The following is a 25,097-nucleotide window of genomic DNA, read 5'->3' on the forward strand; positions in this document are numbered from 1 at the left end:
CAATAATCGCTTCCTGGAGCCCGACGATCAATCCTGCCAGAACTACTGACCCAACGCTTGACCAGTGCAGGAATATTGTGCAATTTATCTGGGTCAAAGTGAAATGTGTTATATTGTGAGATTTGCTGGCCTCTTGATTTAATCAACAGGGCTCCTACGCTTCTTAAAAGTGCTTGATTTTCAGACATGTAAATTCAAGACTTGGAACGTACTTAAAAACTAACATAGGTCCTTGAAAGTGCTCGAATTGAACATTATTTAACAATTGTACTGTGCTGCTTTCAAAGCCTGAACAAATCAAGTAAGAAATACTTAATTAATAGTTCTTAAATTTCAATCTTATACATGAACTTTGACAAATGATGCATTTTATTAATACTTCAGAAACTGCATATAATATAATTGAGTACATATAATCGAATATTGCCAGTATAGAATTCAACTAATCGCATTAAAGTTCTTTGAACATGACTGTTGATTAAAACGGTCAACATTTTAAAAATGGCATTCAAAACATCATCAGTATGACATGATAATGTAAATATTAAGGGTAAGTGAAATTTTAAGTCAGGAGGGACTTTCATAACGCTACGTATGCTGGGGGTGTGAATTACAATGGTGCTCGATTGAAAGCTCGATTGCTGTTGTACATTAGTTTCCACTTTAATGAAAATATATTAAACAGACTCAAATAATGTAACCATTTAGCAGAAAACGGCGTGTTTTACTATAGATTTTAGACATAGAGCACCGCCATCTTAGAATGTTGCTGTGTCTGGTGTCACAGGGTTGGTTCCATTCCCTCAGCTGAACAGATAGAATGGAAGTAAAGGACTGAACACGGAGACTGGACAGCCTAACTTAACCCAATGCGTGAAGTTGTGGGTCTGGTGCTGCTTCAAATACAAGCATCAGATGTATGTCTAATATCAAAATATATACAGTTGAAGTCAGAATTATTAGCCCCCCTATGAATTTTATTTCTTTTATAAATATTTCCCAAATGATGTTTAACAGAGCAAGGAAATTTTCACCTCTTTAAGGTCTCGGTACGCTTTTTTGGTCCGCTTTTGGTGCGCACTCGAGTGCGATTGCTACATTCACACCTACCCAAATGAACCGCACCAAGAGGGAAAACGAACTCTAGTGCGATTCACCCCAACTAAATAAGGCAGGTGTGAAAGCACCCATACACTACAGTCAATTTAGTTCATCAATTCCACTATTGCACATGTGTTTGGACTGTGGGGGAAACCAGAGCACCCGGAGGAAACTCCCGCCAACATGGGGCAAACATGCAAACTCCACACAGAAACACCAACTGACCCAGCCGGGACTCGAACCAGCAACCTTCTTGCTGTGAGGCCACTGTGCTAACAACTGAGCGACCGGTTCGCCCCATTTCAATGTTATTTTCACGAGTTCACACTTGCAATAGTTTCAGAAGAAAGCGTATTTGGCGTGCTGTCCGGGGAGAGGGCTCTGAGCTCGGGGAAGACACCCCAACTCGAGTTATTCCCCTTATCAGGAAACAGAGAGGAATTGGGATTCGAGTGAAGTATCTAGCCCGGCCCCAGAACGCTCCCCCCGGGATTGTAATGCTTAAGAGGTGAGGTGACGGGGTGGTGGAGGGATGCTAAAGTCGTAAGATGCTGCAGGTAAGACAGCTTTGGTATATATAGGGGTTTGGTCAAGAACTGATTGGATAATAGAATAATTGTCAATGACGTATTTGATACTGAAACTTCTGCGCGTGCTCCTCCTGAAATTTGTTTATAAAACATCACTTGGCAAATGGAATGAAATGACTCGGAAAAGGATTCGTTCATCTTGCTGAAAGAGACTCAGTAAAATGAGTCAGAGTCAGTAAAATGATCCCATCATTACCGCCAAGTGAAATGACTAGCCTTAAAGTGATGCAGGCACAGTGCACTTCTTTATTTTTGTTTGGTCACACTTTAATTTGATGGTCCGTTTGTTTAACTTTAGTTACATTGCATCTACATGCCAACTAACTCTCATCAGATTATAAGTAGACTGTTGGGGTTAGGATTAAAGTAAGTTGACATGTACCTGCAATGTTTCTTCTAGTCAGGTTAATGTCTGTTGAATGAGCAGCATCTGCAGAAATTAAGCAGACAGTCTACTAATACTCAAATTGACCATCAGAATAAAGTGTAACCATTTTTCTTGTCAACAAAAAGAGGCCGTGTGTTGTGTCTCGCGTTCTAAGAACAGAAAAGTTCGTTAAGTGCGATCGGCCCATTAAACGGCTGATCCCGGCACTCTTCATCTGCTCTCTCATGCATGATTTGAGCAATGTTCACTCCATCAGCACTGAAGGAGAGATGCAGGAGACGGGGAAATCAGGGTAAATCTAAATGAAAAGAGAGTTTGAGATGGCCCCGGGGCAGAGAGATGCTCCGTCTCCTGAGGCTATGGTTGCTGATGGATATATTAGTCATGACTCTTTTTGTGTAAAATGCAGCAGGGTGGTGCGGGACGTGGGGTATAAATGCAGCGGGTGGTCCTGGGGGTCCGTATTTCTCAGTTGCAGATCCGGGATTGAGTCTTAAAGATGAATTCGGGCCCATTTAAAGCGTCCGGACCGATCTCGTGGGCCATGTACTTCATGAGGAAAGGCCGAAACAGCAACGCTCTCTTTGGTAAAGCCAAAACTCTATTCAATTCAATTCAAGTGTATTTGTATAAAGCTCTTGATTATAATTATTGATTCAAAGCAGCTTTATTAAAGCATTACAATTAAAACCGTTAAAGTTATTAGTTACCATAAGTTAATAATTACTTTAACCAATTGACTAGTAGCTAATAGCTTTTAACAGTTAAAGTTATTATATTTAAGCATAGATAAACTGCAGTTATATAGTATATAGGTATATATAAATTGTGTAATATATATTGTGTAGTGCTTTTGTTTTCATCTGTTGTGTGTCACACTTTCTTTCTTCGTGAATCACATCATCTGTCGTAGTTTTTTCTGCTTTTTTAATATATTTATCTTTTCATCAGCCTTAAATGTGAAAGAGGAAGTGTTAAAATAGGGAAGAAACTACTTCATGTGCCTTCATTCCCTCTGTGTGTGTGTGTGTAAATGTCATCTACACTCACCGGCCACTTTATTAGGTACACCTTACTAATACCAGGTTGGACCCTCTTTTGCCTTCAGAACTGCCTTAATCCTTCGTGTCATAGATTCAGCAAGCTACTGGAAATATTCCTCAGAGATTTTGCTTCATATTGACATGATAGCATCACGCAGTTGCTGCAGATTTGTCGGCTGCACATCCATGATGCCAATCTCCCGTTCCACCACATCCCAAAGGTGCTCTATTTGATTGAGCTCTGGTGACTGTGGAGGCCATTTGAGTACAGTGAACTCATTGTCATGTTTAAGAAACCAGTCTGAGATGATTCACGCTTTATGAAATGTGTTATCCTGCTGGAAGTAGCCATCAGAAGATAAGTACACTATGGTCATAAAGGGATGGACATGGTCAGCAGCAATACTCAGGTAGGCTGTGGTGTTGACATAATGCTCAATTGGTACTAATGGTAAACTCAGACCAGCCCGTCTGGCACCAATAACATGCCACGATCAAAGTCACTTAAATCCCCTTTCTTCCCCATTCTGATGCTCGGTTTGAATTGCAGCACATCGTCTTGCTGCCATGTGATTGGCTGATTAGAAATTGACGTTAACGAGCAGTTGGACAGGTGTACCTAATAAAGTGGCCGGTGAGTGTATATGCTTATCAACACGAAGATATTTTACTCCTGAGTTTAATGATCTTTACCATTAATACTGCACTGAAAAAGATGCTCAGTTGTGTTGTTTGTATTTGCTTTAATCAGTATAAGTCATGCCAAACAATCGTGTGTGTGTGTGTGTCCGCTGTGTAAAACATATGCTGGAATAGTTGGCGGTTCATTACGATGTGGCGACCCCTGAAATAGAGACTGAGCCAGAGGAAAAAGAATGAAGGAATATAAACATAAAAAATTAAATATGACAAAAAAACATTGAATTATCAGAAATTTAACTAATTAAAATAAAAATACAGAAGTAATACTATTATTACAAGCTGCAGTAATATCTCAAAACACTAACACGGCACTGGAATTACTTGATTATTTATTTGTTACAAACCCTGAAATGTAAACACGATTTCTGGATGGAATTTGTTTTTATGATGCGCAGTATATCATCTGAAATTAAATCATGTTTTTGCTGCAATAATCTGTCAGTGTCTGTTAATGAACAGTCTCTGTATTTTGTGATTAACAAGTGCTTTCTGTTTATTTCTGCTTGTGAATTGCATTATGGGATGTTGATCTCTGCTCTGTCGACTTTTGATGATAAAATTCAACTCCACAGTTTAACAAAGTGACTTTGGTTAATATTTTAGTCATTTAAAATAAAAATATAATGTATAAGAACTAAGAAAGCTAGAAATATCTAGAGAAATAGGTCTGTAAAATAACAGTAAATAGACTGGCAGTTTATTATAAGGTGTTTGTAGCGTAATATACAACACCAACCCAGACAATACAGCACTGCAGACTAATAAAAATGGTCATAAGAGTCACTTTTTACAACTTTTCTTGGTTTAAAGTTGTTGGAAGCAACATCAGCATCCCATAATGCAATTCAAAAGCAGAAATAAATGGGGGAAAATTGTAAACATGAATCACAAAACACTGAAAACTGCTCATTTGCTGATATCCGTTCCCTGCTCTGAAGTTATGTTGTATTATTCAGCGTCTTCTCTCTGCTGAATGGCTCGGCTGAACATGATCAGATATTTGTAAGCCTGCAAAGCATGTCGATATATTTTATAGCCGACTACAAGCGCTATTGATCGTTCAGCTTTCAGAGATCCGATTTCTGGAATTCAGTAAAACACAAAAGCCAGATATCCTGCACATCCCGGACCCGCGGTGCCGTCCAGCTGGAAAATCATTTCTGATTGGCGTGCACGTTACATTATTTTCCCTGATATAGATTTTTGCTTTTAGATTTATTATTATGTAAAGAGATGCAGATATTACATGATACAAATCAAATACCAAGTAAAACAAATAACAAACAAGTCAAAACATCTAATAATATACATACAAGACAGAATTATTATTTATTGTTTGAGTATTTTCCCAGTGATGGGTTGCAGCTGGAAAGGCATCCGCTGCGTAAAACACATGCTGTATAAGTTGGCGGTTCATTCCGTTGTGGCGAATCCAGATTATTAAAGGGACAAAGCCGAAAATAAAATAAATAAATGTTAGTATACTTATAGTTTTTTTTAATCTATTATTTATATTATCTAAACGTGTCTAATTTATCTGTTAAATAAAAAATAATATGCATATTTGTAATTATATATTTCCTAAATAATATCTGTTTTTAAGAATTAGTATAATTTTGTTTATATATATATATATATATATATATATATATATATATATATATATATATATATATATATATATATATAAGATGTAACAGGCTTGCGCTGGAAAAGCAGTCACTAATATTCATTATATGTAGCTTAGATAATTATTATTTATTGTTTTTTTTTAAATAATTTTAACACATTTTTTCCCCAAATTATTAGTTTTACAGTTCCGTTTAATACTTAATTTGCCTTTTAATTATCTGTAATTTCTTCATTAATATGCATATTTATTGCCTAAATAATATATAATTATTAATGAGTAATAATTGATTTAATAATCATAATATTTGACAAAAAAGAATAGTAGCAGATCAAGTTAATCTAATAATAGTACCGTAACATTTAATAAAAGTTAATCTATGATAGGTTTAAACGTTGATTGGAGTAGATGTACAGTCACTGATATTCATAATATACAGCTTACATTATTATTTATTGATTTTTAATAGTTTTGTTAGTTTTATGATTCTTTTTATATCAACTTGTATTTTAATTAACTGTATTTTTATTATTATGCATATGTATACTTATATATTGCCTAAATAATTATTATATAAAAAGAAATAATAATCTATAATGGACCGGGGTATAGAAGTACACTCATTGACATTCATAATAAGTAGCTTAAATGATCATTAGAAAAAATAAATAAATAAAAGTTTATAATATTGACCTTATATATATATATATATATATATATATATATATATATATATATATATATATATATATATATATATATATATATATATATATCCCAGCCAAGCTAAACAAAATATGACTTTCTTTCAAAGACTAAATATAATAGGAGGAAAAAAGTCCATTCTCAGTTAAACATCACCTCTTAACAGTGAAAAAATATATACAGTTACAATATACAGTTGAAGTCAGAACTATTAGCCCCCCTGAATTATTAGCCCCCCTGTTTATTTTTTTCTCAATTTCTGTTTAATGGAGAGAAGTTTTTTTTCTGCACATTTCTAATCATAATAGTTTTAATAACTCTAATAACTGATTTATTTTATCTTTGCCATGATGACAGTAAATAATATTAGACTAGATATTCAGCAGCTCCAGACCCACAACTTTAATCATTGGGTTAAATTAAGCTTTGCAGTCTCCGTGTTTTGTCCTTTACTTCCACTGTATCTGTTCAGCTGAGGGAACTGAACCAACCCCGTGACGTCAGACACAGCGATATTCCAAGATGGCGGCGCCCTAGGTCTAAAATCTAGAGTAAAACATGTCATTTTCTGCTAAATGGTTACATTGATCAAGTTTGTTATTCCATTAAAGTGGAAATCAGTTTACAAAATAATGTAAACATGACTGAGTGCTTCATTTCCACTTTCAAATATTAGTGATTTTGAAAGTCCTTGAATTTGGTGTCCATGAAGGAGTTGGAACTCTGAATAAAGCATCTGATAAATGCTATATTTAAATGATAATTTTAAAAAAGGTTAGAGAAGTGACATTATTTACAGTTGAAGACCAAATTATTTAGATTGGTAGATAAAATGAGGAGCCCTGTGTTGAATTTCAATCCTTTTACAAATATTGCCCTGAGTGATGTTTAAAAGAGCAAAGTTTTGTTTTTTCACACAGTTTTCTGACTAATTTTAAATGACTAATTATGTTTGACTTTGTCATGATGACAGTAAATAATATTAGACTAGATATTCTTCAAGACACTTCTATACAGCTTAAAGTGACATTTAAAGGCTTAACTAGGTTAATTAGGTTAACTAGGCAGGTTAGAGTAATTAGGCAAGTTATTGTATAATGATGGTTTGTTCTGTAGACTATCGAAAAAAATATAGCTTAAAGGGGCTAATAATATTGACCTTAAAATGATGTTTAAAAAATTACAAACTTTTTTATTCAAGCTGAAATAAAGCAAATAAGACTTTCTCCAGAAGAAAAAATATTATCAGACATACTGTGAAAATTTCCTTGCTCTGTTAAACATCATTTGGGAAATATTTCAAGAGTTCCCACTTAGATATGCTTGGCGTATAAAGCAGGTTTGGCATGCTGTCCCGGGAGAGAACCCTGAGCTCGGAGATATTTGAGCCCAGGGCTCCCGCCCGGTCGATAAGCATATCAGGAGATCCGAGATCAGGTAGGTCTCGAGAGCTCCTCCTTTAGAAAAGGGAGGAAAAGGAGGAGATGGGGTGGAAGGGGGGATTCTTCCAAACGAAGATAGAACAGTAGGGAGAAAATGATCCATTTATAGTCAACTAGGATCACTCTAATTGGATTATTACTGATTACAGATGAGCGGCCAGACGTGGTCAATCATATCACGTGCTCCTCTCGAAATTAGTTTATAAAACTTCACTTAAAAATAATCAAAGGGGGGCTAATAATTCTGACTTTATTTATATGTTCTGTTTAATTTCTCTTCATTATAGACTGAAGTGCTGACAGACTGAACTCTACATCATCTCATGACTTAACATCAGCATTTACATTTTGTTTTGTATTTAATGTTCGGTACAAACAAGGAAGATGAACACAGAAGCAGCTCTTTCTGTTTGCACACATGAGTCACGCTGAACGGTGCTGTCTGTATTCGTAACCTTCACAGTGTAGATATACTCATGTATCACTCTTATCTTCACTCTGAAACATGCTGGGTTATTTCAAACCAATTCTAGCTGTAATACAGTCTTGTTTTATTTTTATTATATTAATAGGACAAGAGCGGCATGATGGCTTAATGATTAGCACTGTCGCTTCACAGCAAGAAGATCGCTGGTTCGAGTCCCAGCTGGGTCAGTTGGTATTTCAGTGTAGTGTTTACATGTTCTCCCTGTGTTGGCTTGCACATGCGCTATAGGGGAACTGATGAACTAAACCTCCCGTAGTGTGTGAATGAGTGTGTATGGGTGTTTCCCAATACTGGGTTGCAGCTGGAAGGGCATCCGTAAAACATATGCTGGAATAGTTGGCGGTTCATTCTGCTGTGGCGACCCCAGATGAATAAAGGGACTAAGCGAAGGAAAATGAATGAATGATAGGACGAAATATAAGTGAATTTTTTACCCAATTTTGGTTTAAATGACCCAGCAGCTGATGGTTTGTACTACAGTTGTGTGTTTGGATGATGAATTGATGTTCTGATTGTTTCGCTGTAAACTGATTGTGAAGTGTGTGTGTGTCGGTGCGTGTGCATGTGTGTGTGTGTGTGTGGGCGCGTGCGTGTGTGTGTGTGTGTGTGTGTGTGTGTGATGCTGATATTTGTTCATTCTGCTGCTCATGCAGATCGACTGCTGCCCCCTTTTGGCCTCAAAACACTCCAGATCTCCAGTACTGAGTCTTTTTTCAGCATTTTAGATTAAACTTCTTATGTCAAAGCTCATTTTTGATGGGTATGCATATTAGTATTTTATTTGTTTATTTTTGTATTTCTTGGAACATCTTGTTTTATTGACATTGCATTATTTTTTCACCTCTTGAAACTTTTTTTTTATTAATGTCAGGGAAACAATAACAGCATCATGCAAATTTGTTATGTAAATTGTACATGAACTTTACAGAGAAGTAAAGCATCAAATAAGCACATACAAGAGAGAGAAAATAAACTAAAAAACAACCACAGATCATATAAAATCATGTGTTAAACAAATTAAAAAAGGAAAATAAGTTAACAGTTGTAATAGCTTAGAGATTTTTAGAGGAAGCAATAGTTCTAATGTACTGTTAAAGTTCCTTTTCAAAAACTATAAAACAAGGTACACATTGAGAGAATTTACAGCGGTGCATATGGAGTTTTGCAAGAATTAAAAGGAGGTTAATAATGAAGTATTCCTTACTTTTATCATCAGGGCTATTGAAAAAACCCAACAGGTTATCCTTAAAACATAACACTCGGTGGTATTTTGCGATGAATAACCAAAGAAAGTTCCCCTCTTGAAACTTTTGTGTCAGCTTTTTTGCTTTTTTTACATAATATTTATTAATTTATTCATTTCATTTCAACTTGTTCTTCTTTATTTTTTGTTATTTAATATATGCATATTTAATTTTTATTAATTATCTATTTTTTCTATGTCTTGCAACTTGAAGTCATCTCAACTTTTTTATTTATTTATTAACATTATTTTTTTTCTATAAGCTAATTTTTTATTTAATTATGATTATTTTCATTTTATTGTCAGTTTTTTACCATCATTATTTTTTTTATTTATTATTATTATTGTTTATTAATATTATTTATTATTATTATTATCATTTATTATTATTGTTGTTGTTATTTATTATTATCATTTATTATTATCATTTATTATTATTGTTGTTGTTATTATTATCATTTATTATTATTTATTTATTATTATTGTTGTTGTTTATTATTTATTATTTATTATTATTATTATTATTTATTATTATTGTTGTTGTTGTTATTTATTATTATTATTATCATTTATTATTATTGTTGTTGTTTATTATTATTATTATTTATTATTATTATTATTATTGTTTATTATTATTATTATTATTTATTATTGTTTATTATTATTATTGTTATTATTATCATTTATTATTATTGTTGTTGTTATTTATTATTATTATCATTTATTATTATTTATTTATTATTATTATTGTTTATTATTATTTATTATTATTATCATTTATTATTATTATTATTATTTATTATTGTTGTTGTTGTTATTATTATTTATTATTGTTATTATTTATTTAATTATTTATTATTTATTTTTCCATAAGCTAAATTTCAATTTAATTTATTTATTTATTTAAATTTCTTGGAACTTGATCATGTGTCAGCTGTTTTGTTTATGATGATCATCATTTTTTTTGTTATTATTATTATTATCATATTTGGTTTATATACTTCAGTTTAATGAAAGCGGTTTGCATGATCTGCATCACATCAGTGAGACGAACAGGCTGATGTGTTGAAGCTTTTCTGCTTGTTCTGCTGATATCATGTTCCTTCTGATAAAAAATACAAAACAACATCTGCTGGTAAAAAACAATCAACTATTAGCAAACACAATGCCATACAGTGTTTCTAAACATGTTCATTTAATTCCTTGATTAAATTAATACTTTTAAAAATACATAAATTGAATTAGGATGATAAAATAAACAATTAATAATAAGTACTTTAAGACTATTCAGTGTATTACTTTATTATTTCCGAAAGGTTTGGAAGTGAATTAAACAGTGACAGGAGAAATCTAGAAGGGATACAGCTGCAGATAAATCAGTAAAGCTTCATTTTAGTGACACTTGACAATAATAATTCATATTTTTACTTAACTGTGAGGGTTGGGGTAGGGTTAGACGTTAATAAAATACAACTAATTGGTAATTCAATAAATAATTATCTGTACAATTCATATTTTTACATTACTGTGAGGGTTAGGGTTGGGGTAGACGTTCATAAAATACACTTAATTGATATTTTATTAATATGAATGATACTCAGTAATAATGACTGTTTTTATATTACTGTGATGGTTTGGGTAGAGGTAAACTCTAATAACATGCAATTTAATGGGTAATTTAATAAATAATATCAATAATACTCTGCTTTATTGCTGGTTTTACATTACTGTGAGGCTTGGGGTAGTGGTAGACTTTAATAAAATACATTTAATTGATATTTTAATAAATAATATGAATAATACTTTAAAATAAAGACTGTTTTTACATTACTGTGATGTTTGAGGTTGGGCTAGATGTTAACAAAATACAATTTAATGGGTATTTAATGAATAATATCAATAATACTTTGTTTAACTACTGGTTTTACATTACTGTGTGGGTTGGGGTAGGGGTAGACTTTAATAAAATACATTTAATTCATATTTTAATAAATAATATAAATAATACTCAGTGATAATGACTGTTTTTACATTACTGTGCTGGTTTGGACGTCAAAAATGCAATTTAATTGGCAATTTAATTATAATACTCTGTATAATTGCTGTTTTTACATTATCGTGATGGCAGTTTAGGGTTGGAGTAGGGGTAGACGTTCATAAAATAAAATGACTGGATAATTAAATAAATAATTCCCGTTAACTTCACGCCGCAGCTGTATCCCTTCTAGCAACAACCACGCGCGAGGAATTCCATTGACTGCTCAGACCCCTTTCTCCCCCCCAGTTCGGTCTGATCTCTGATTGGTCGAGCCCATCGATGTCTGTCATCACTGTCCAATGAAAGCGCTCGAGAGGGCTGGCGTATGCAAATTAGCTCTCTTGGCTGGCGTTCCTGCGCTGCCCATTGCCAGTAAAAGCGCGTCGCTGCCGGAGATTCATTCACAGCGCATCATCTGATCCAGGAACAGCACTTTCCCTCACTGGTGTTTCTCTGTTTTTAGTCTTTTTAACTCAGCTAGTCCTTTTGTAGTCAGCTAAAGAAAGCGAAAGTGTTTGCGTCAGGTGCGCGCTCTAACTTTCTAAAGGATACGCGCGTGGCCGATGATGATTTCTGCTGAAAGAGGAACAGCATCTGCGTAAAAACTGATCTGAGTTCAGCTCACTTCACACCGAACAGCAGGCTTTTTAAGAGCTGTGGATCCCCATCCCGAAACTCACGGAGACAAAAACATACCAAATGGTTTTTCTTTGGGACGCCAAATACGGTAAGAGCGCTTCTCAAATCGGGACAGTGACTCGCGCGTTCACGGGACTATTTTTACGCGTCATGTTTCATCATGTCTGAATGTTTATTACAGTTACTAATCACTGAAACCTGTAACCTCAACCTTAATAATGATGCTAATGCGACGTCAAAACTGAAATTAAGTTCTGTCTGCGTATTAGTGAACTGCACAGTAAATGAAACCTGTAACCTCCACCGTAATATTGATGCTAATGGGACACTCGTGTAAGTCAAAAATCTGTTTACGTAAAAAAAGCAGGTTCAGTTTAGTATTGTTTGCTTATTATTGAACTGTGCAGAGAATTAAACATGTAACCTCAACCTTAATAATGATGCCATGATTCATACAGGTACATGTACATAAGGAAAAGTGTAGTTCTCTTTGCGTATTATTGAACTGCACAGAAAATGCCAGAATATTAGTGTGCAAAATGATTAAGAAAATAGTTCAAAATTAGTATTAAAGTATAATTAGAAACGAGGAAAATTAATTAATAAATGCATGGACTAAGTTAAAAGAGTTATTAAAATGGATATATAATGTATTACTCTGAAAATGCATTACAACCTCAGTTTTTTTACATAAGTATATAATTTTCATGATAAACTTGTTAAAATTCCTGAAATAAATAAGTGATTGTGATATTACTGTTAGTGAGGTTTTTTTTATTTATCTACAACCCCTAAAATACCTCAATAATAACTAAAAACTAAACTAGAAATACTAAAATAATCTCAAACTGTCCCAAAGTTTATTAAAAATGATTAAACAATATATATATTTATGATATGTATAATTTATAAATATGATTTTTATTTATATATATATATAATTTTTGTAAGTATTGTGATCAGTGTCAGTGTGGATGGTAAACAAAATGCCTTGTCACGACAGAAGAAAGCCATGAAACAGAACTGGCATGAAAGATGATATTTTCATCAATTTTATTTATTTATTTATGTATTTTCGTAAATACCGTAGGCTATTACATTTCAACCTTTTAATAGAAACTGGTTTTATTCAGGTCAAAAGAACATCCTGAACCGCATATATTATGTTACATGTGAAGTAGTTTTTACTTTAAATAAAAACGTAGCTCAAGTGTTTATTAATAAGACACTTTTAAATAAAACGTGAAATTGTGTGACAGATGTGTGTGTGTTTAGAACAATATCATATAATAAAAGATGTGTATATTTAAGTCTTTGTATCATTAAAAAAATGACATTTGCTGCTTGTTCAAACTGCTTATTTATAATGAGTTGAAGCAACACAATTCTTGATTTTTTTTTTTTTTTGAGGGGGGCAACTTAATTGTTTTATGTTCAATCCACTTAAATTTGTAAAAAAAAATGTATGCATGTATATATATATATATATATATATATATATATATATATATATATGGTAATAATAATAATGCCAGAAAAAATAAGAATAATAATGCTGATGATGTTGATGCCAATAAACAAAAAAAGTTGACAGGATCAACTTCCAAGAAATGAAAATATATAAATAAATAAATTCAATATAATAATTAGCTTATCAAAATATACATAAATATATAATAATAATAATGAGAATGTCAATAAACAAAAAAAGCTGACTCAATATATAAAGAAAAACAAATTCAATCAAAAATTAAATGAACTTAATCGAGGAATGTGAAGGAATTGTATAAAACCCTCCATTTATTTACAGTATGTTCACCTGAAAATAGTGATTTTTAGTTGAAATATTTTTATTATTAGATATTAAGAGGTCATTCACTTGTAAATACTAATTTGTTTTTTAAATACAAGCATAAAACTTGCATTTTCGCAATTAGACATTAAAAACAAAAGAAAAAACAAGCAACAGTCATTAAAATATTAATTAAACAAAATGATTTCCCCCAGCCAACAACCCACCTGAAAAGAGTGATTTTTATAGCTGTGATATTTCTGTTGCTCTCCTGAATTTCTGCAAATGCACGTCTGCCGCTTTTCCACACCTCATCTCCCTCACACCAACCAGCCATCAACAAACTCCACTTTTAGCCTGATGTAGTGGCTGTGTTTATATTGGGCTGTGTGTTTGGAGGGAGCGCAGGTTTTGGAGACGGGTTTTAACCGCACTCATGTGGCATCGATTGTGGTCGGCCGAATAACCGCGGGCCGCTGCGCTGTCTGGCGCTTTTAATGCTCTTTTTGCCTGTTTTTTTCTCTGCACGGAAGTCCTCCACCGCGGTAACAGCACCGGAAAAACTATCCTTAAAAACATAGTGCATTATGTGCATGAGCAAAACAGATTTTCTATAACCAAAGCGTGCTGTGAGCATGAGAAATAGTGACAATAGTGCTAAAAGAGTGATGTGAAGTGAATGAAATAATGAGGCGTGTAAAAGAAGGGTACTGTTGTGGTTTTACTATGATTGAATAGTGCTTTCTGGCCCAATTTAATGTAAAATTGCATTGAAAGTGTAAAATAATAATGCTGAAAATGTAGAAAACTGCTGAGCAATGCAAGTCATTGATGCCAGTGATTGCAAACGTAACCTTATTTCAGTGCTAGTTCAATCTGTTAAAATATAGAAGTAACATTATAAGCTTTTACTTTGCTTTTACTGTGATTGAGTAGCGCTTTCTGGCCCAATGTGACTGAACATTGCATTTAAAGTGTAAGATAATGTTGAATATGTCGTTCAATTTACTAGAACTAGTTAGTTTGCATAGAAAACTGCTGAGCAAAACAAGATGTTGCCAGAGATTGCAAATATACTCTTGTTTTAGTATTGAATCTATGCATTAAAATGTATATATTTTTAACTATCTTATATGTCTGTTTTGCAGAAGTAACATTGTAAGCTTTTCTTGCTTTTACTACGATTGAGTAGTGCTTTCTGGCCCAATGTGATTGAAAATTGCATTGAAAGTAGACTAATAATGTTAATAATAAGTAAGATGATAATAGTGAATACATTAATTTTGCTAGAGCTAATTATTTTGCATAGAAAATTGCTGAGCGATCGAAACGTTGCCAGAGATTGCACATTTAATCTTGCTTTAGTACTGGATCTATGCATTAAAATATATATATATATATATTTGAAATATGTTTTGCAGAAGTATGTTGTAAGTTTTTCTTGCTTTTACTATGATTGAGTAGCGCTTTCTGGCCCAATGTGTTTGAAAATTGCTTTGAAAGTAAGATAATAATGTTGTAATATAATAATTAGTAAGATAATAATGTTGAATACATCGTTCATTTTACCAAAACTGATTATTTTGCATAGAAAACTGCTGAGCGATACAAGACGTTGCCAGAGATTGCACATTTCATCTTATTTTAGTACTGGATCTAATAATTAAAATGTCTTATATGAATGTTTTAAGTAACATTGTATGTTTTTTTCGTGCTTTTTATTTTGTGCATGCTTTTTCTTGCTTTCATTATGATTGAGTAGCGCTTTCTGGCCCAATGCGATTGAAAATTGCATTGAAAGTAAGATAATAATGTTTAATATAATAATAAGTAAGATAATAATGTTGAATATGTCGCTCATTTTACTAGAACTAATTATTTACTATAATTATTGCCAGAGATTGCAAATATACTCTTGTTTTAGTTGTGAATCTATGCATTAAAATGTAGATATTTTTAACTATCTTATATGTATGTTTTGCAGAAGTAACATTGTAAGTTTTTTTAGCTTATTTTAGTACTGGATCTATGCATTAAAATGTCTTATATGAATGTTTTAAGTAACATTGTATATGTTTTTCATGCTTTTTATTTTGTGCATGCTTTTACTTGCTTTTATTACGATTGAGTAGCGCTTTCTGGCCCAATGCGATTGAAAATTTCATTGAAAGTAAGATAATAATGTTGTAATATAATAATTAGTAAGATAATAATGTTGAATACGTCGCTCATTTTACTAGAACTAATTATTTACTATAACTGTAATTATTGCCAGAGATTGCAAATTTACTCTTGTTTTAGTATTGAATCCATGCATTAAAATGTAGATATTTTTAACTATCTTATATTTATGTTTAACATTGTAAGTTTTTCTAGCTTTTACTATGATTGAGTAGTGCTTTCTGGCCCAATTTGATTGAAAACTGCATTGAAAGTAAGACAATAACTTTATAATATAATAATAAGTAAGATAATAATGTTGAATACGTCGTTCATTTTACTAGAACTAATTATTTTGCATAGAAAACTGCTGAGCGATACAAGATATTGCCAAAGATTGCACATTTCATCTTGTTTTAGTACTGGATCTATGCATTAAAATGTTTTTTATTATTATATTTATGTTTGTAAGTAACATTGCAAGCTTTTCTTGCTTTTACTACAGTTCTTGCAGTGTTTTAGAGTATATTTATTAATAAATCGCTGGAAGAGAATAATTTATTTGAATGGAAAAGAGCAATGCAACAATCAAACAAATGAAAGTGAATTATGGGTTTGTATGCAATGTAAATGTTAAAGCGCTCATGCATTACAGTGCTTTTACTGTGGTGAAGTCGTGTTTTACTGTTCTAAATATAAGCAAATGTGTTATATTGTTTGCCCTAAATAAGATTAAAGTTTGACAAATAAAACATTTTACTAGGAGTAATAATTCTGCATAGTAATACAGTGTCTGTTTTTGATTATGGGATATTCTCTATATGAAATATACATACAAAATAATACAGTGTCTATCAATGCAAAAACCTTGTTCATTTGTGAGCATCTAAATATATATTTAGGCCCTGATCGTAGTGGTATTAAATGCTCAGTGATGTTGTGTTATTGTATGAGATTCTGCTTTAAAAGCCTACACATAACCTAAACCTGAGTTAGTGAGTTATTCGGTAAGGTAAGAGTTCAGTAATGTCCTGCTTTAATCAGAAATTTGATGTTTAAGTTGTAATTGTGGGTGGCATGGTGGCTCAGTGGTTAGCATTGTGGCCTCACAGCAAGAAAGTTGCTGGTTTGAGTCTCGGCTGGGTCGGTTGGCATTTCTGTGTGGCGTGGGTTTCCTCCGGGTGCTCCGGTTTCCCCACAGTGCAAACACATGCGCTATAGGGGAATTGATGAACTAAATTGGCCGTTGTGTGTGTGAATGAGTGTGTATGGGTGTTTCCCAGTACTGGGTTGCAGTTGGAAAGACATCCGTTGTGTAAAACATATGCTGAAATAGTTTGCGGTTCATTCCGCTGTGGCGACCCCTGAAATAGAGGCTAAGCCGAAGGATTTTTGAAGAATTTTCGTCACACACAACGTCATACACATACAAAATGTAGTGACATGCTTGTGACCTTAAAATAATAATAATAACAATAATGAAGGGATGAATGTAAAACAGAAACATAGACGTGTTTTTAATAAAGTGCCTGGAGCGTAAGAGAGCCAGCAGTGTATCCTACAGGTGGTCACTCACCTGTGGAGTACACTAAAACTACACAATATATGTCCAGGGTGTGTGCTTAAATGTGCAAGAGGGTCCAGTGGGTGTGCAAAGTGCATGTACAGTTGAAGTCAGAATTATTACCCCTCCTGTATATATTATTTACCCAATTTCTGTTTAACAGAGAGCAGATTTTGTTCAACACATTTCTTGAAGTTTAATATTACACTAATTTTGAGAGGAGCATGTGCTCATGATTGACCCAGCTGGTCCACATTGGCTAATCATGATCCTCCAATCAAAGGATCCCAAGTCACTATATATATCCTCATTTCCTCTCTACAACCATCTTCGTCTGGAAGAAACCCCCCTCCTCCCCTTCTTCCACCTTTATCCAGAATGGGCGGCACAGTGGCCCAGTGACTAGCACTGTTGCCTCACAGCAAGAATACCAATGGCGTTGGGTCTTCACTGGGCCATCTGGTGTTCCTATGCGGAGTTTGCATGTTCTCCCCGTGTCCGTGTGGATTTTCCCCCGGGTTCCCTGGTTTCCTCCCACCATCCAAATGTGCTCTATATTATAGATAAAATAAACCCAAATCTTTTTTCTAATGTCTTACTCTCAGGAAGTTCACCTTGGCCTCAGCAGCGGGGGAGTTCAGATCGACCTGAGCTCAGTCTCCCCTCGCCCTGTGAAAGGAGGGAGCCCTGGGCTCGAGGATACCTTGAGCTCAGGGCTCTCTCCCAGGACAGCACGCCAAACAAGCTACGTATAAATCGTGAGCTAAGTGTGAACACTTGAATTTTTTTTAATAATAATTTTTTCGGGGTTTTCCCCTTTATTATGATAGGACAGTAGAGACTTCAGACAGGAAAGCATTGGGAGCAGAGAGAAGGGAAAGATCGGCAAAGGACCTCGAGCCAGGAGTCAAACTCGGGTCGCCGTGAGCATGTCAGTGCTATATGTCAGCCTACAATACCACTAGGCTATTGGCGCCGACTGTTCAACACATTACTAAATGATAGTTTTAATAACTCATCTCTAATAACTGATTTATTTTCTCTTTGCCATGATGACAGTAAATAATATTAGACTAGATATTCTTCAAGACAGCTTAAAGTGACATTTAAAGGCTTAACTAGGTTAATTAGGGTAAAGTTATGCCGAGTTCAGACTGCAGGATTTTCAAAGTAGCCATGTCACGGATGTTTTCACACTACATGTCTATCTGGGTTAGCGTTCCATCGTGCTGTGTTTACACTGCGAGATGGATCTGCGACAGGAGGTTTCCACACTTCATGATTTTAAAATAGGAAGAATCGCCGGCAACTTTTGTCCAAACTACGTATCACAACCGAACACGTGAGAAGTGACATGGCAACAACGCGAGGTAACATAGTATGTATTTTATTATCAACTACATAATAAGAACGAAGCCTTTAGTGGGGTGGAAAATGTACTTATTTCTTCTTTTTGACCCGGTTATGGTATTGCTCAGATGACACGTCAAACAGACACTGGTGCTCCTGCCAAATTTCCAATCGTTTTTCCTCCATTTCTTGGGTCCAAATAAACTGATAATGAGCGCTTTTAACACCCTCTCCATCCTCCAGCTGCCCTGCAGGTACCCATGCTAGTGGATGTTGCTCTCTTGTTGGCTGTAGGTGATCGCCGGTGTTATTTTCAATCAGAACACATTCACACGGCATGATTTGAATCGCCGACAGCTCCAGATATTTAGCACGCCAAATATCTCATCTGCGATTTTCTCAGATCGCGTCTATGATCATTTATACTGTGTGACTGTTACTCGCGTGCATGAGCATAGATTTGTCTGTGAGTTCAGGCATTTGTCTGCGATTTCTCAAAACCTGTCTGCGAGTCAAAATCGGGGCTAAAATCATGCAGTCTGAACTTACATTTACATTTAGTCATTTAGCAGACGCTTTTATCCAAAGCGACTTATAAATGAGGACAAGGAAGCAATTTACACAACTATAAGAGCAGCAGTGAATAAGTGCTATAGACAAGTTTCAGGTGTGTAAAGTCTAAGAGAGCCAAGCATTAGTAATGTAAGTTGTTTTTTTTTGAGAGAGAGAGAGAGTACAGTTAGTGGTATAGCCAGAGAGGCAGTTACAGATTAGTAAGGAAAGTGGAGACTAAATAGTTGAGTTTTTAGTCGTTTCTTGAAGACAGCAAGTGACTCTGCTGTTCTGATGTAGTTAGGGAGTTCATTCCACCAACTGGGCAGATTGAATGCGAGAGTTCGGGAAAGTGATTTCTTCCCTCTTAGGGATGGAACAACGAGGCGACGTTCATTCACAGAACGCAAGTTTCTGGAGGGCACATACATCTGCAGAAGTGAGAGCAGATATGAAGGAGCAAAGCCAGAGGTCACTTTGTAAGCAAACATCAGAGCTTTGAATTTGATGCAAGCAGCAACTGGCAGCCAGTGCAAACGGGTGAGTAGCGGAGTGACATGTGCTCTTTTGGGTTCATCAAAGACCACTCGTGCTGCTGCGTTCTGAAGCAGCTGAATAGGTTTGATAGAGTTAGCTGGAAGCCCGGCTAGTAGAGAGTTGCAATAATCCAGTTTGGAAAGAACAAGAGCTTGAACAATGAGTTGAGCTGTATGTTTGTTTAGATAGGAAGGGTCGGACCTTTCTGATGTTATAGAGTGCGAATCTGCAAGATCGAGCAGTTCTAGAAATGTGGTCAGAGAAGTTCAGTTGGTCATCAATCGTTACTCCAAGGCTTTTTACCATTTTGGATGCAGTAATGGTTGCCCCATCCATCTGGATTGAAAAGTTATGGTGTAGAGTCGGGTTGGCAGAAACTTCAAGCATTTCCGTTTTCGTGAGGTTAAGCTGAAGATCTTGGCATCATGGCATTAGGGTAATCAGGCAAGTCATTGTATAACAGTGGTTTGTTCTGGAGACAATCCAAAACAAAATTAGCTTAAAGGGGCTAATAATATTGACCTTAAAATGGCTTTAAAACAATTAAGAACTGCTTTTATTCTAGCCGAAATAAAACAAATAAGACTTTCTCCAGAAGAAAAAATATTATCAGACATACTGTGAAAAATTCCTTGATTTGTTAAACATCATTTGGGCACTACTTTTTTTTAAAATCACAGGAGGACTAATAATTTAACCATATTTGCCCATTAATTCAACTGTAAGTGTTTGCAAAATGAAGTATTTCAGTCTTGTGTGTTGCTCTGTATCTCCAGCAGAAAGAAGCTTTTCCTCAGTCTCTCTGTGTTAGCCTTCAGTAAACAAACGCACTTTTAATTGTGTTTCAGAACCTGCGCCCGGGCGACGCTTCACGCCTCCCTCCACCACCCTGAGCTCGGGGAAGATGAGCGAGGGTTTGCCGCTGGGCGCTCAGGAGAGCAGCGGCGCCGCCCTGATGGGTAAACTGCGCATGGCGGACCGCAGCATGGTGGAGGTGCTGTCCGAAAACCCGGGGGAACTGGTGCGCACTGACAGCCCAAACTTCCTCTGCTCCGTCCTGCCGACACACTGGCGCTGCAACAAGACCCTGCCCATCGCCTTCAAGGTACCAGATCACAGAATTTGGTTTTATATGTAATATTTTTGGGCAGCTTGGTTGCTCATTGATTAGCACTGTCGCAGCAAGAAGGTCGCTGGTTCGAGTCCCGGCTGAGTCAGTTGGCGTTTCCGTGTGGAGTTTGCATGTTCTCCCCATGTTGGCGTGGGTTTCCTCCGGGTGCTCACAGTCCAAACACATGTGCTATAGGGGAATTGATGAACTAAATTGGCCGTAGTGTATAAGTGTGTGTGTGTATAGTGTGTATGGGTGTTTCCTAGTACTGGGTTGCAGCTGGAAGGGTATCCGCTGTGTAAAGCATATGTTAGAATAGTTGGCGGTTCATTCCACTGTGGCCACCCCTGATGAATAAAGGGACAGAAAATGAATGAATGAATAGTTCTATGACCCATTGTCAATTACTCCTAACATAACAGTGACTGTAGTTGATTCATTTGTGCAGTTCTTCTAAAGTTGAAGGACATTTTAAAGTCTCACCATCTCCTTTTTTATCCTCATAGCATGAATCAAGCTAGTGGTTTGTAGGGAAGCATCAGTAATTGTTGTTAATGTCCTTTCGTCACATGCGACCGACCGCATTATCTTTCATCATCTTCTTCTTCCACATTTGGCAAATGACGGCATAAAAGTGAAGCACTCGGTGTTGTCAAAGCCAGCCGTGTGTGTGTGTGTGAGAGAGAGAGCTGAAGAATGAGCTGACATTTACAGTTAATATGCAAATCAGCTCCTCATTTAGTTTAGATGTGCAGATAATTGCACAAGTGGACGTGACGCAGGACAGTAAAGAGGATTTGAATGTTGTTTGGCTTTCAGCGTCTGTGCAAAGTTTCTGCTTAATAATAAAGGCAGAATATACTGTATGTGTGTTTAATCAAGTCGAGGATGATGATAATGACATGATAACACACATCAATTATTATCAGGAAAAGTGCTGCGTGTTCAAGCGACTTATTTAGAATGAGCTGAAACAACACATTTCTTGAGGATTTAGGGAGGAGCAGCTTAATTGTTTTATGTTCAATCCACTTAAATTTGTAAAAACTTGTGAGTTAACTTAATTCCTTTATGTTGTCCCAACACAAATCCATTGTGTGGAACCCAGCATTAGTAATCTGAGTGTTTTATTTGACGAAGATTAAATAATCATACAACGAGAGTAAGGAAAATTACAATGATACCGAACGTTTTTATTTCAAATCTGATGTTTTTGAAATAAATGATTAATTCTAGGATCCAGAAAATACAATACATCATGGTCTTCACAAAAATATGAAGCTGCAGAGTTGTCAGGAATAATTGGAATAATATTTTACAGTAATATTTAACTATGGGGCAGTCTATCTGGTCAAATAAATGCACCTTTACATATTTAAAGGATATTTTACAGTAATATTTAACTGTCTATCTGATTAAATATATGCACAGTAATATTTCACTTTTGAGCAATCTATCTGATCAAATAATGCACATTTGCATGTTTAAAGTATATTTTTCAGTAGTATTTCACTATGGGGCAGTCTATCTGGTGAAATGAATGCACATTTGCATATTTAAATTATATTTACAGTAATATTTCACTGTCTATCTGATCAAATAATGCACATTTACAGATTTAAAGTATGTTTAACAGTAAATTTTACAATCTATCTAATCAAGTGAATGCACATTTGCGTATTTAAATGATATTTTACAGTAATATTTCACTGTCTGGTCAAATAATGCACATTTACAGATTTAAAGTATGTTTAAAGTATGTTTTACAGTATAATTACAATCTATCTGATCAAATAAATGCACATTTACATATTTAAATTATATTTTACAGTAATATTTAACTGTCTACCTGATCAAATAAATGCACATTAATATTTCACTTTTGGGCAATCTACCTGATCAAATAAATGCACATTTGCATATTTAATTGATATTATTCAGTAATATTTCACTGTCTATCTGATCAAATAAATGCACATTTGCATATTTAAATGATATTATTCAGTATTATTTCACTGTCTGATCAAATAATGCACATTTACAGATTTAAAGTATGTTTAAAGTATGTTTTACAGTATAATTACAATCTATCTGATCAAATAAATGCACATTTACATATTTAAATTATATTTTACAGTAATATTTAACTGTCTACCTGATCAAATAAATGCACATTAATATTTCACTTTTGGGCAATCTACCTGATCAAATAAATGCACATTTGCATATTTAATTGATATTATTCAGTAATATTTCACTGTCTATCTGATCAAATAAATGCACATTTGCATATTTAAATGATATTATTCAGTATTATTTCACTGTCTGATCAAATAATGCACATTTACAGATTTAAAGTATGTTTTACAGTATATTTTACAATCTATCTGATTAAATAATGCACATTTGCATATTTAAATGATATTATTCAGTAATATTTCACTGTCTGTCTGATCAAATGAATGTACATTTGCATTTTTTTCTATTATACAAATAAATGCTGATGTCTTCTTATTCATTATTCATTCTACTTTCATACCTACACCATTTTCTGATAATAATTTGTTGCATAAATAATGCTGATAATAATTGATGCATCTAATAGACTCTTTTCATAAGACTGCCATGATGCTCATCAGCATCTGAACTTCTTGAAAGTTTTTAATATCTAGATTTTTTTAAAACATATGAACATTGATAAGTATTTCTGTATGTATTATATCATCTCTGCATCAAATTACAAAAACGAATGAGCGCTTATGTGAGGTGTGTGTAATGCATTGTCTATGGGGGGCTGTACAGTAAATCTGACGTTATTCTCTCGTCTGGCTGCCGTTATCAGTCTCACACTGTTGTTTTCCTCCTTCTGAATGTCTTGATCACACCATCCTGGAGTTTCTCTGTCATTATTTCAGCTAATAGGACTGTAAAGAAGTGATTTGTTGTGTTTTCTCATTCACTGCGCTCTGAGTTTACCAACTATGATGACTTCATTAATTGATTGACAGGTGGTTACCCTTGGCGATATCCCAGACGGAACGCTGGTCACAGTAATGGCGGGAAATGATGAGAATTACTCCGCTGAGCTCCGCAACGCTACAGCCGCCATCAAGAACCAAGTGGCTCGATTCAACGACCTGCGTTTCGTGGGCCGCAGTGGACGAGGTGAGATGCTGAAAATACATAAAAACATCTCAGCTTACCGCTCATCAGCTAGACATACACATCAAGAGAAGGAAACACGGTCTATATATTCACCACTGAGCTGTGACAGAGTTATTTTCATGCCAGTATCTGTGTGTGTGCACATGCTGGGTTAAAAGCATTTATACTAGCAAGCTGGCCAATGCTTGATTCTGATTGGCTGATGAACATTGTAAGGAGCCGTTCACACACAGAATGCATCTTTTCTAGTACAATGCACTAATTTTACTTTGTTGTTCTATGTAAACACGCCTTGATGAACGTTATGCTCGCATCTTGCATCTTTTGCAGTGCATCTTGTATAGTCTGCATGGAATCAAAATGTACTCTTTGTATTTTTAGATGTAAACAGCAGTGCCTCTTGTAAATGATGTGTCTGTGCACTTCTTTATTTTGTTAAATATCATTTGCACTCTTTAATCAAATATCATAACCATCTCGAAACAACAGCTATCAGTTATTTAGGGTGGAGCTATCAGTTATTTAGGGTGGGGCTAACAGGCATTTAGGGTGGAGCTATCAGTCCATTAAGGGTGGCTCTATCAGTCATTTAGGGTGGGATTATTGGTCCTTCAAGGCAGGGCTATCAGTCTTTTAAAGCGGGGCTATCAGTCCTTTAGGGTGGGGCTAACAGTCAATTAGGGCGGGGCTATCAGTAATTTAGGGTGGAGCTATCAGTCATTTAGGGTGGGATTATTGGTCCTTTAAGGCAGGGCTATCAGTCTTTTAAGGCGGGGCTATCAGTCATTTAGGGTGGGGCTAACAGTCATTTAGGGTGGAGCTATCAGTGCTTTAGGATGGGGCTAACAGTCAATTAGG

General features: G+C 34.8%; 1 protein-coding gene across 2 annotated transcripts in view; it reads left to right on the forward strand.

The window, feature by feature from the left end:
- The window catches only part of LOC130233538 (runt-related transcription factor 1-like), a 144,732-nt gene that overhangs the window by 93,868 nt on the left and 25,767 nt on the right, over positions 1-25,097 (forward strand). Inside the window, exons 1-3 of one of the 2 annotated variants that reach the window (XM_056463638.1) lie at positions 11,767-12,096; positions 20,812-21,068; positions 24,083-24,239. In XM_056463638.1, coding sequence (XP_056319613.1) covers positions 12,069-12,096; positions 20,812-21,068; positions 24,083-24,239 — 442 coding nt within the window. In that variant the 5' untranslated portion in view covers positions 11,767-12,068. Of the gene's footprint in view, positions 1-11,766; positions 12,097-20,811; positions 21,069-24,082; positions 24,240-25,097 lie in introns of those variants that run through there. The other variant, XM_056463629.1, reaches the window with a different exon arrangement.

Source organism: Danio aesculapii, chromosome 1 (assembly GCF_903798145.1).
Source record: "Danio aesculapii chromosome 1, fDanAes4.1, whole genome shotgun sequence".
Lineage (NCBI taxonomy): Eukaryota > Metazoa > Chordata > Actinopteri > Cypriniformes > Danionidae > Danio > Danio aesculapii.